The sequence below is a fragment of the Caretta caretta genome, chromosome 5 (assembly GCF_965140235.1).
Source record: "Caretta caretta isolate rCarCar2 chromosome 5, rCarCar1.hap1, whole genome shotgun sequence".
NCBI classification, from domain to species: Eukaryota; Metazoa; Chordata; order Testudines; family Cheloniidae; genus Caretta; species Caretta caretta.
In genome coordinates, this window is record NC_134210.1 from 47,567,279 (window position 1) to 47,579,684 (window position 12,406).

The following is a 12,406-nucleotide window of genomic DNA, read 5'->3' on the forward strand; positions in this document are numbered from 1 at the left end:
AAGTGAAAGGTTTACTTCAAAAGCCAATACAGCTTCCATAAAACATTAAGACCTGCCCTCATTGTAGTTACTGCAGATGGCCAGATAAGTATTTATATATGCTGCTATAAACTAAGTACCATGCAGAAAAAGCTCCCATAATTTAGCTTAGGAATGTACAGCATGATTGACATACAGTACTTGAGAATACATTTTAAACACTTTGCCAAAAGCTATAGTTAATCTTGTGTTCAATTACATTCTGAAAGCAGTTATGCTCATCTGTTTACAATCCCTAAAATTGATGCTAGCCAAGGCACAGCTTTATGTGGAAGCCCACATTTGTATCCCACTAAGATGGTTTAATCTAAGTAGCATATCAGGAAGACAATCAGCAAGCTGTAATATTATGACCCAAAAAAAAAAAAAAAAAAAGAATGGTGTCAAAGCTAAAGGGATCATAAAGACCATAAAAAAACCAAGTTTACTTTTAAGCAATGTGAGGGTCCAGGAAGGAGTAATTTCCAGGAATTTCTTTTGAAAACTGTCAATGCTTCAACCCTCCCATTAGTGACAAAAGCCTCAGCTTTCCTTCTAGCTGTGAAATACCCATCCATCCCTAGTCCCCAAAACAAGAGGCCAGATCTCCTGCTCAGCTCAGATAACCGCTTTAGCACAATTATGGCATAAATACCACATTCTTAAATATCTGAAGTGACCATGACAGGATGAGATAAACTAAGAAACATCACGTGCACGATGACAAGCATGCACAACGGATTTTTTAAAACTAGCCCTAATAGATTTTATCCTCCCCAGCTCCCATTCACACTAAAAGTTTCAGTGGGAGGTGGAATTACTTAGCACTCAGATAACATTTTAATTGGCATAGGAGAGAGACACCACAACCACTGCAAATACGGTGGGGAAAAAAACCCATACATTTAATAAACTGACAAGTATCAATGTGTCAATTGAGGTTCTACCTTGCATTTCTGCACTTTGGCATAGTGCAGAACATCTTGATAATGCCTTGCATTTGTTGGGTTCACATCCTGCAGTTTGACTGTAGGCAACAGCAGTGTTTCTAGAGTTTTCCCAGGATTGCCTTGGTCAATAGCTTCATTAATGTAGCTAATCGCAACAATTCCTAAGAAAAAAGGGAAATTAACGTTTAAAGATGTAATAACAGAAAAAGCCCAATCACATATCAGGTTTATTAAAAAAAGGATAGTGTCATAAATGAATAAGTGTGAACATCAAGTTATGGTAAGCAGCAGCAAATTCTAAAATCTTTCTTCTCAGATATTGGCAGCTCATGCCAAGCCAGCAAGTGAAACCAGATTTTTCCTCCTCTGACAGCCAAATTGTTTAACTGAATCTGATTTAAAAACAAAACAAAACAAAAACAAAAACCCATATCCTTTTCTAAAAAGGAAAAATTTCCGCATTTCGTTCTACAGTAGGATGACCCATGTACATATCTTCAAACAAACAGACTCAACACCCGAGTGTAAAGGTCTGGGCTTGTTTACATTGCAGTGCTCAAGTAATCATTCTGAAGTGATTTTCATGTCTGACCGTTCCAAATAATTTAACATATTAGTTTTCCTAATACACATACATATTCTGACCCCTGAACTTGTGGAGATTATTATCTTTTCAAGTCATCAACATCACCACTTTAATGTCATGGAACAATTTATCTGGAACATGCATCTAAGTCAAACCTGGCTGCCTAAAGGAAAAATACCTTGGTTTTGAAAACTGCTGCACACCCATAGCTCCCACAGAATAACTGACCTATGGGGTGGCCAGCAGCTCTGAGAAAAGAAAAAAAAAATTTTAAGTGTATTTAGGTAGCTATCTTTAGCTAACTCAGTATAGAAATTGACCCTAGTTAACAGAAAGCACTGAAACACACTGTTCTGAGGGCTTTTCATAGAACCCCGTTACACCAAGTCTGACAGAGTATAAATTCTTGCGGATTGCTTTGCCATTACCTGTGACAGAGTGCATTCCAGTTGGTGGCTGCCTGGGATCTGTTGAGGTTTTTCCATAGTGTGTATGTAAAACTGAACTGGTGAGGTCATAGTCATGTGACCTCACAAGGCCTTACTCTCTTAGGAGGCTGGCTATTCTTCAGGTGGATGTAAGCTGGGTTTTTTATGACAACCATGGGTGTACCACCAGTGAAGAAAGGGAATTTCTGCGCACTGGGAAGCATGGCCTGATTTGGATGCAGCAAGTTTCAGAACGCTCTGTTGGTACTATGTACAGTTCCAGGCAGAGCTGCCCCCTGTCAGGCGGCAGTAGTAGAGCAATGCAATCTGAAAACAGCTACTATTCATTAGGACTAAAGTTGCTAACATGAGGCCCAAGTTTGAGACACTGAGCACCTCAAGTTTTATAGACTTAAAGCAGCACGGCATGTGCTTAACAGCCTGCCCCCCCCCCCCGACACCAATCTGATTATGTAAAAAGGCAGACTATTTTAGTTACTGACAACCGCTCTGTTTGCCGAACACTACCCTTCTTTGCTGAAGTATACACATCACAGCTTGATGTTTTGTCAAAAAGACCATGCAGAAAAGCATTTGTTTAGCAGCAAAGGCGTTACACCATCCAAAACTCAATTCCCTGACACTTTTAAAGCCCAAATGTTTGAAACCCACTTAAGAAACATGCACTATTTTTCAACCTGGAAATTTTTCAATTTGAATTTTCAATTTGAATTTTCAATCTGAAAATTTTCTTTTACTTAACTTAGTCAATGAAGTCCCAAAATGAGATGAAGTACCAGAATTATTGGCCCAATATGAATACAGATGGACATAAGTCTAATTGTCATTTGCTAGAACTATGGCATTTGTGATGTCAGAGAAGTGATGTAGTCAGCAACCCCTTCAGTGAATCAGGAAACATCAAGAGGATTTCAGAGAGGTGAAAAAGGATTTAAAGACAGAAGAGGTATAATGCAAGTAACTACTGTATTGAATGCTCCCTTCTCTCCAGTCAACACTCTTCTGTGCTGAATGCCCCTGCTAGTCTTCGCTCAATTTTGTTTAAAATGAGATGACTGTTTTAGTCCTCCTCTCTAGGATCATCATCAAGATGCTATGCTGGGGAACAGGAATTACTAATTTCAAATTTACTTAAACAAAAAAAACAAAAATCTTTGTTATAGGTCAAAATACAAATCTCTATTGTCTACTACAAAATAGAAACTCAATTACTTTTATAGCATACATTTTATTATGGTGTCTGGTACACCTCTGTTCTCATTCGTAATTGCAGCTACCACAATTTCGTACTGAAACTATTAGAAAAGCAATTGGTTGTTTGTTTTTGGCTGTTTACCTGCAATTTTACCTCTAAAAATAAAAAAGCATCACTATGTGGCAAGCCAGCACTCCATAAAACCTCCAGCAAGTGCTCCAGGGACCACAGTAACCTCTGCCTCTGACAGAAAGTTAGAATTACTTACTGTCATTTTCTTCTTGAATTTGCATATTAACCATGTCAATACAATTCTGGATATCATTCCAGTTTAAATAATCTTGTCCTTGAGATGAAGCCTCTGACTTAATAGACAAGAGTGTGTCAGCATAACTGTAGAGAGATATAAAATATAAATCATAAAGAGTCATTAAATATATTGTCCCTCACTTACTGTATGTATTTAATTTTTTTTTTTTTTACTGGACAAATCTAGTGCACATGAAAGTGAAAAACTTGATTGTAAGTGTTTGTAGCCAGGTACCATGTAAACTGGCAACATGCAAGCTGCCTTACGTGGCTCTACACATGCATGTCATAGACTCAGATTCCAAGGGCAGAGAGGACCACTGTGATCATTGGTCTGACCTCCTTTATAACAGAGGCCACAACACTTCCTCATAATAATTCCTAGAGCAGAGCTTTTAGAAAAACACCCAATCTTGATGTAAAAATAGTCAGTGATGGAAAATCCATCACAACCCTTGGTAAATTGTTCCAGTGGTTAACTACCCTCCCTGTCAAAATTTTATGCCTTATTTGCAGTTTGAATTTGCTTAGCTTCAACTTCCAACCACTGGATAGTGATATACTCTTTCTGCTAGATTGAAGAGCCCATTATTAAATATTTGTTCCGTATGTAGAAACTTCTAGACTAATCAAGTCATCCCATAACCTTCTCTTTAGACTTAAAGAGCTCAGTCTATTTATCACTACAAAGTATGTTCTCTAATCCTTTAATCATTGTCCAGTCTCTTCTCTGACCCCTCTCCAAACCCTTGAATTGTGGGTACCAAAACTAGACACAGTATTCCATCAGTGCCAAATACAGAGGTAAAATAACCTCTCAACCCCTTACTTGACATTCTCTTGTTTATACAGCCGAAGATTGCATTAGCTCTTTTGGCCAAAGCGTCGTACTGTGAGCTCATATTGTGATCTGAAATAATTCCATATCATGTCACCCCAAAGCACTTTCCTTATAGTAGCTCCACACTACTAATAGATATAAAAACATTCCAAGGAGATGCAGTGTGTCAAGTAAATAATGATTTTAATAGAAGACCGAAACATCTTACCCAAGAAATTAATGTCAAAGAACATCTCTGTAAAGTTTATATTAATTCATGGCAACAGCCATGATTCCTTTTGTTTGCTTGTTTTTTTGTTTTTTTTTAACTACACTATAGTCAAATATACTAAGGAGGTACAGTCTTTTTTTTAAAAAAAAAAATCACATCATAAAGTTAAATTGTACATTTCTGATATTTAACATTTCCATATTCCCTCATCCCAAAACACCTAGGCCGGTGGTGGGGAACCTGAGGCCCGCGGGCCACACACGGCCCATCAGGGTAATCCTCTGGCAGGCTGCGAGACAGTTTGTTTATACTGACCATCTGCCAGCCCGGCTGCCCGCAGCTCCCAGTGGCTGCGGTTCACCATTCCCAGCCAATGGGAGCTGCGGGAAGCGGCAGCCAGCATGTCCCTGAGGCCCATGCTGCTTCCCACAACTCCCATTGGCTGGGAACAGTGAACCGCAGCCACTGGGAGCTGTGGGCAGCCAAGCCGGCAGATGGTCAGTGTAAACAAACGGTCTCGCAGCCTGCCAGAGGATTACCCTGATGGGCCGTGGGCGGCCCACGGGTTGCCCACCACTGACTTAGTCCATCAGTGAAATTCTTCCACTTGTTGAGTGTTTTAACAGCTCATAGCAATGCTACGCATCTTAGAACTGGAAGTGAAGAACACCTCATCCAACTAAGGCTGCAGGGGATATATAAGGTAGGTAGAGTGTAATTATCAGAAGTGGAGTTTGGCAAGGAGTCCAGGGATAACTCATTAAGTTTTTCCAAGGCTGTTCTGAGCACATCTAATGCTCCTCCAGTAATCTGCTCATTTGGGGCCCTTAATTTCTCTTCCCCATTCTGTAGCATCCACTTATGTAATTCTCCTCCCTCACCCTCAAAACATTAAAGTCTTGCTTTTGGTCACAGGGAGAGGGAGCCCTATTCTCTCCTAGGTGTGCCAAGGACAAAAATGGTCCTGGGGGTTTGGTGGGCTGACAGGGAGGACATTCAACGCAGGCTCCACACCTCTCTCCTTTGGGTCTTCCCCAACAGCCAATACAATACGAAGAAGGGGGAGGTAGTTGAGAGATTCAGGGACCCCTTCAAAATTGCTGCCTGCAGTGTCATGCACCATAAGACAGACCCCTTAGGCAGCTCTGCAACACACCAAGTCCAGAACAAAATTTTTATCTAATCGCTGGCAGCAGCCCTGTCCATGAAGCAGAGAGCAGTGCTCTACTCATTGCTAGTAGGATTTATGCAAACTTTTTTTTGTTACCCTGGAGGTACCCCTTTCAACTCAGGGCCCCTTGCAAGTATAGGTTTTGTAGCCTGGAAGAACCAGACCCCATTCTTGTTAAAAATGCCATGAAATTATAGATTTTTAGGGCCAGAAGGGACCATTATGATCCTCTAGTCTGATCTGCAAAACAGAGGCCACAGAATTTCATCAGTAATTTCTATATCAAGCCCACATCTTTTGTTTGAGCTATCTTCAGTGGTCAGGATTTCTCTTTCATCTCATCTAGCAGCAGCATGTCCAGCTGCACAGTGCCCAGGGAATTCCATCAAGCACAACTGTAGTGAAAAAGTATCCTCTAATGCCTCACCAACACTCCTTACTGTAGCACTGTTTGTGTTCATTAGAGGTCTCCCATACAAGTACTGATTCAACTTGACTGTCCTTTGCATGTGAGATATGACAGGATCAGAACACAAGGTGTGACAAAAGTCAAACACGAAACAACAAAAGCTACTAATCTCGAGTTTAAATTTACAAACTTGAATGGAACATGTATCTACACCACCACGTTGTGCCCAGCTATTTAGCAAATAGGGTTTTTACCACATAGGCTTCTACCATTCTTAAGCAAGACAGTTTAGTTAGGATAGCCTTACATTACACACACACACACACACACACACACACACTCTCTCTCTCAGGTCCTCTTTCAAAGATTCAGTAAGACACTAGTGACTAGCGGATTCCAACTAAGTCCAGATATCCATTGCCACAACAGCAACTCCTCTCAGCTCATAATGTTTAGCTTCCAAGAACATCCCACCCTCCGACCGCCGTATCCTCAAATGTTCAGTGATGTTTGATGGCCTATCCTTTTGCAGATGGGTCATTACAGCTGAGCATCCCTAATACTCTCTCCTGTTAATATTGTGCAAATGTTTAGCTTGTAATATTTTTAACTTCATCTCACAACACTAGAAAAATAGCTGATAATACTCCCACTCATCCCTTTGCAGAAGTCTTCGTTGCTCATTTGGACAAGACAAAATGAACTTTTACCGTTGAAAGTTTTCTTCTTCCAGATTATTGAAGCCAACGGATGGATTTCTGAGATGACTCTTTATTGCCAGGATGTCTTTGCTTCCCAAGGCCTCGTTTAGTAACACAACAGCTGACAACATTTCCACAGCAATAGACAGTTCGTCATGTGCCAAATAACTCTATAGGAAGATAGAATAAATCAGTCATGAAGCTAAACAAGTAGGGGTAACTAGTTTTAATTCAAGTCTAAATGCCAAAAGGAGGGAGGCATGGATTTGATTTAAAAAAAATATTAATAGGAGACAATGTCATAGCTATAGAAATGTCAGCTTACTGTAATATGAGTAGTAGAACTAAAATCACTAGGCACTTGTCTCCCTTTCGTCAGCCTTTCCTTCGCTTGTCCTACATAATACCGTCTTTCCAGTCAAGCCTAGTTTAACTTTAATCAGAATGTGGACCCCCCCAGTTCGGCTGATCACTTTCCATACAACACAGTCAACCTTAAAATGAGAGATAGTGTATGCAAAAAAAGTGAAGGTCAGTCACCTTGTTGCAGCACAAGAGTTAGCACAGGCTAAATCAGTCAAGAAAATATAATCTGAATAGGCAAGCACTTATATTAAAATCCAGGAATATTCATACAATACACCTCAAGATAGGAATTAGAAGAATCTGGTATGATAAATGGCCTGATCGTTCTAAGTAAACTGCATCAAATGAAAATCCATTAGTATTCCTGATTCTTTATGACTTGACTGCACACTATTAAACAGGTTTCAGAGTAGCAGCCGTGTTAGTCTGTATCCACAAAAAGAAAAGGAGGACTTGTGGCACCTTAGAGACTAACAAATTTATTTTGTTAGTCTCTAAGATGCCACAAGTCCTCCTTTTGTTTTCACTATTAAACAGCAATTCATAAGTTTTTCACTCTTACCACAGCATTCTGTTGCTGAAGGTTGAACAGTTCAGTCTGATAGACAGCAGCAGCAAATGGGTGAATGACAGGCAACTGGGCCTCTGGTTTCATCAGTGCAACAAGTGTTTTATTAGCATCACAGTTACGAATTGCAGTATTGATATGGTCAACTGCTACAAGTTCTGGGGGAAATAAGAAAAAAATCCTATCAATTTTTTTGTCATCTGTTTTTTTTAAAAATGTGTATGCAAACAGTATCCCAACATTACATCCTATGCTGTCATTGCTCAAGAAAGCTATAGCTGTATACCTGCAAGAGATGCACTTTTAAACTCACTGAAACTACCGCATTTCACATTGTTGCAAAAAATGATCTTTGTTAAAAAAAGCATGTGGAAGTCAACAGCTTAACATAAGTCAGTGATCAAAGCATTAGACCTTCTTATCCTGAAAGATGACTTGACGAGTCCAAGGATTGCCATGTCCTCTCTATTGAGTTTGACAAAATCCAAAGTGACCCTGGAACGTCAACCTATGTTACTTCCCTTCTCTGTTTCATTTCTACCACCATTGTCTTCCCATTTTTCCCCCTTTTAGTAAGAGTCCAACACAGCTAGGAAGGACAAGTCTACACTTGCAGCACCAATGTGACCAACAAAGACAAGCTAAAAGCAATGCCTTAATGGCAAACTTTTTACCAGGCTAAGTTCCATAGTGGCTCACTTGTTGTGACTGGAATTCTCCATCAGCTAAACTGTGAGTAAAACAGAAACAGAAGCTTCATCTTATCTTTTGCTATTCTCTCCCCTTTTTATGTGCACTTGTCTAATTTTTTTCATAAGGAAACATGACTGAATTTCAATAGCCACCACAAGCACTGTAACTAAAATGGTATTAAATTACTTTGGGGGAAAGCCAATCTAAAAGATTGTTAAATAAGGAAAACTGTTAGTAACATTTAATGTATTCCTCCTCCTCCAATACAGGTGAAGTATATCCCTGAGTGAGCTCAGAACTGGCCTCTAAAATAACAACAACAACAAAACCTGTGGGTTAACACACACACCTAGGGCCACACAACCGATTCCCAAGAGATCTCATCTTGTAGGCCAAAGAAATTGCAATTACTGTAACTTACAGTCCTCCTAACTGCACCAGTCACAACTTTGAAGGAGTTGATGGTCACAAACCTGGTTGAGGCTAACCTGAAGGAAACGTAACATATCCTCCATGGAAGAGTTAAGCACATTGACTTCAGTCTTGAATTTTTTTTTTAAAAAAAAGGCTAAAATCCCAGAGAGGGAAAAAAACGTGTAAAGTCGTCTTTTGAGTACGATAACCAGCTCTGGTTAAAAAATAGGGTGCCTATTCCAAGGAAGGCAAGACAGGGCACTTGAGATGTGCTGCTGGTGGCGGGGAAGGGGGTAAGAGAAAAATCACAGCCATTCTTCCATCTTCAACCAAGCCATGCTCTTCTGACTCACCCACTGCTTACTTTGGGTGAGAGGGCTGGAAAACAAACTGGTAGGGGAGGCTGTGATGCCAGAGAATAGGGTAGCAACAGGCAATTTCTATTATATGGCTTTTGAAGTGAGTGAGTATGTACCCAAAATACAAGAGAGCTTATCTAGGCTTTTTGGATAGTGGCTTCCAGAATAGCAGGAAGAGGATTCAGACTTTGCCTATGCTCTTCCATCAGCTTTCAGTCGGGCTTGTGAGTTCAAGTACCCAGTCTACAACTTTTTACAAAAAAGACCACTTGAAAAAACAAAAAAAAACCAGAGACACTCTGGAACGACATTTCACTGATATGGCCACCCAGAGGTTTGGAAAGTTAAGACTTCTGGGGATTTCTCTCTCTGTATCTTAGGACTCTTTCCAACATGATAGACATTGGGAACTTTAGGCACTGCTTCAGCACAGACCTTACACACATACCTAAATATAAACACAGTCATGGCACTGGTTTCAGTGGGACTCCTCTTACGCTTAAAATTAGATGTTACGTAAGGTCCTTGCTGAATTGGAGCCCGGAGGAGGAAAGGTGAGGTGCCAGGTTCTTGATCTTGAAGTTTTTCTTGCTATCTTAGGTACCACGACTATATGATCTTAGGAGGGCAGAGCTGTTAGTGAAAGCTAGACTTCTGGTCCAGCAGTGTCCTTCACAGACAGCAGGCTATCAACCTCTGAGGAATGATCTTTACGTTTAAGGGGCTTATCCCCCTTTGAATGCTTCCCAGTGGAGGAGTGACTTATTTCTCTTAGTTCAGTCTGAGTACCAGGGACAGGTGGGATTGAACTATGACTTCTCTGTAGATCTCTTCACCAACCCTATGATGAGAGCAGTCATGCTGGGACAGGCAATGTCAATGTCAGATGCAGTTTAAAATTAGTCACATGTCCTCCCCAACCCTGCTACTCTTCAGGCCCACCCTCCACCTGGGTCTGTGTGTAACCAGGGCCTGCTTCCACCACCATCTACTTCGGTCTATGCTAGCAGTGGGCTCTGTCCACCCTGCTCAGGCAGAAAGCTCATGGTGGCGATCATCTCCTGTTGCACAATAGGGAGAACCTGACTGATTGGAAGACACTGAGCAGTTCAAACCCCTGGAGCCTGAGTACATTGGCCCCAGAACACTAGAAATAAATGGGGAGGAGTCCTAGTGGGCATTTTGTTCTGTATGATAAATATTTTAGCCATTCTTGAGGTAAAAAAAATAAAGGCTATTGCCTTGCAGACAGCATATAGCAGCTTCAAAATAAAAAAGTTCCAGAAAGCCAGCAAAAAATGGCATCAAAATCTGCAGCCATCAACTGGCTTTGATGACTTCCATGCTAAGGAACTGAGCATGCAACTCTGATATTATGAATTTATGTTCACAGTGCACAAATGCATTTACCAAGTTCTTGGACATTTATCACGCATGTTGCAGCTTCAGTGGTACGGTCACATTTAGTTTGTACCTTGGTCAGCTTGCCTCTGCTCTCGGCATTCTTTAATAGGTACCCTCAATTGGCTCCTCTTGAAGGTCCTAGTTTTATTTGTTTACCTGCTTTCCCCTAATGAAAACTGATCAATATGGGTTAGAAGTAAAACTGAATTGAAATTCTCCCTGCCACATGAACTTGTGTGGGTAGCACGATGTCATGGCATTTATTTTTTTCATCCAGAGGAAACAAACCCATTTTTCCTACTCCAAGACACTGATGGAGCTATACTAATAAATAGCACTACCTCTCATAGTTTTCCGTTACCCAAGAGCAAGGGTCTCCTAGAAGGAAATACTATACATCATGTCTGGATCATTCTAAAATCCAAATCACCAGCTATAAAAGAGACTTGGATGCTATATAAAATATGCATGTCTACATATTATAGCATAACAAACTAGGCTTATAACTACCTTTTTGCATAGCATCAGAAGAACAATTAGACTGACTGAATTAAAAATATTAAATGACAGAAGACAAAACAGTCCCTAATACATGCCACAGACACGATATGACAGCAGTTTATTCAAAGCTGAAGCTCCTAGCAGACAAAGAATGCCAGAGAGGCAATTGCCAATAGATGTGTTGCTGAAAATTTAGAACCCCCTTAACTATAATTTTTCAAAAATAAAACATTAGTCAACATATTGTAGATCCATTGTGTACTAAAACATTAAGAAGGCTGACAGACTAGATTTTTTAAAAAGTGTAAAATATTTTAAAATGAGAAATAATCTAGTTTCCTCTGCTGCATATGACTGCAAGCTATTCTTCAATGTGATCATTTTATTTTTAACCCAGATGAGATGTAAATAAATTTCCTTTTGAGAGAGATTAAGACTATTTAAAAAAAAGAGTATTTACACAAGCCATGCATTATGTTCCGTTTTAGCCATGTCTGTCCACTAGTAGCTGAAAATATTCAAGAAAAGCATTAGCTACTTCAGATAAAATAATGCATGTCTAAAGTGGCAGATTGGTGACTTGGCAATTGTGACATTGAAAAGAGCAGTAGCAAAAATAAAATGCAATGTGGTTTCAACGTATAAAGGAATCTTGTTTGCATGCAAAAAAGGTGGATTTAGTTCTTCAGTTTGATTAAGAGTAATGAAATGGTGATTATGAAAACGAGTATTAAAACATTTACTCACTAAGCTTGAGAGCCTCAGCTTCCTCATTGGCAACACTAACTTCTTTCTGTATCTCACTTTTGTCGAGCAAAATTGGAACCCCTGCTAGCTAACAGATCAGACAAAAAAAAAAAAAAAAAAAGGACTTCATTATGCTTTTTAAATTTGCAGGGGAAGGGAAAATATTCCACTATGAATTGACCATGATGTTGGCTGAATACCAAATACAATGGCGTACTGAAGAATAGTGTTTGTTTTTCCATAAACTTCCAACTCACTTTTAAAATTACAGATTTTCGCCTTAATCCAGATGTTCTCTATAATGGTCTTCATTCACCATTGTTTAGGTCAACGTTACCTTTTTGCTATACTAAACTCGTAAGACGTTTAGTTCCCAAGATGAGCTTTGTATTAAGGGACTTATATATACATATATATTTCCTTTATCTCTAACTTAGCAGCTTTTTTCCCATGCATCATGCTCTTTACAGCAAATGCATCTAGTTTTGTATCGTTTAGGAAAATATTAATTTAA

General features: G+C 39.7%; 1 protein-coding gene across 3 annotated transcripts in view; it reads right to left on the reverse strand.

Moving 5' to 3' along the window:
- IQGAP2 (IQ motif containing GTPase activating protein 2) overlaps nt 1–12,406 on the reverse strand; it is a 242,355-nt gene that overhangs the window by 76,253 nt on the left and 153,696 nt on the right. For 2 of the 3 annotated variants that reach the window (XM_048851522.2, XM_048851521.2), the window contains exons 11-15: nt 11,893–11,980; nt 7,769–7,932; nt 6,850–7,010; nt 3,467–3,591; nt 966–1,129 (exon numbers count right to left, since the gene is read on the reverse strand). In XM_048851522.2, coding sequence (XP_048707479.1) covers nt 966–1,129; nt 3,467–3,591; nt 6,850–7,010; nt 7,769–7,932; nt 11,893–11,980 — 702 coding nt within the window. The remainder of the gene's footprint in view (nt 1–965; nt 1,130–3,466; nt 3,592–6,849; nt 7,011–7,768; nt 7,933–11,892; nt 11,981–12,406) is intronic. The other variant, XM_048851523.2, reaches the window with a different exon arrangement.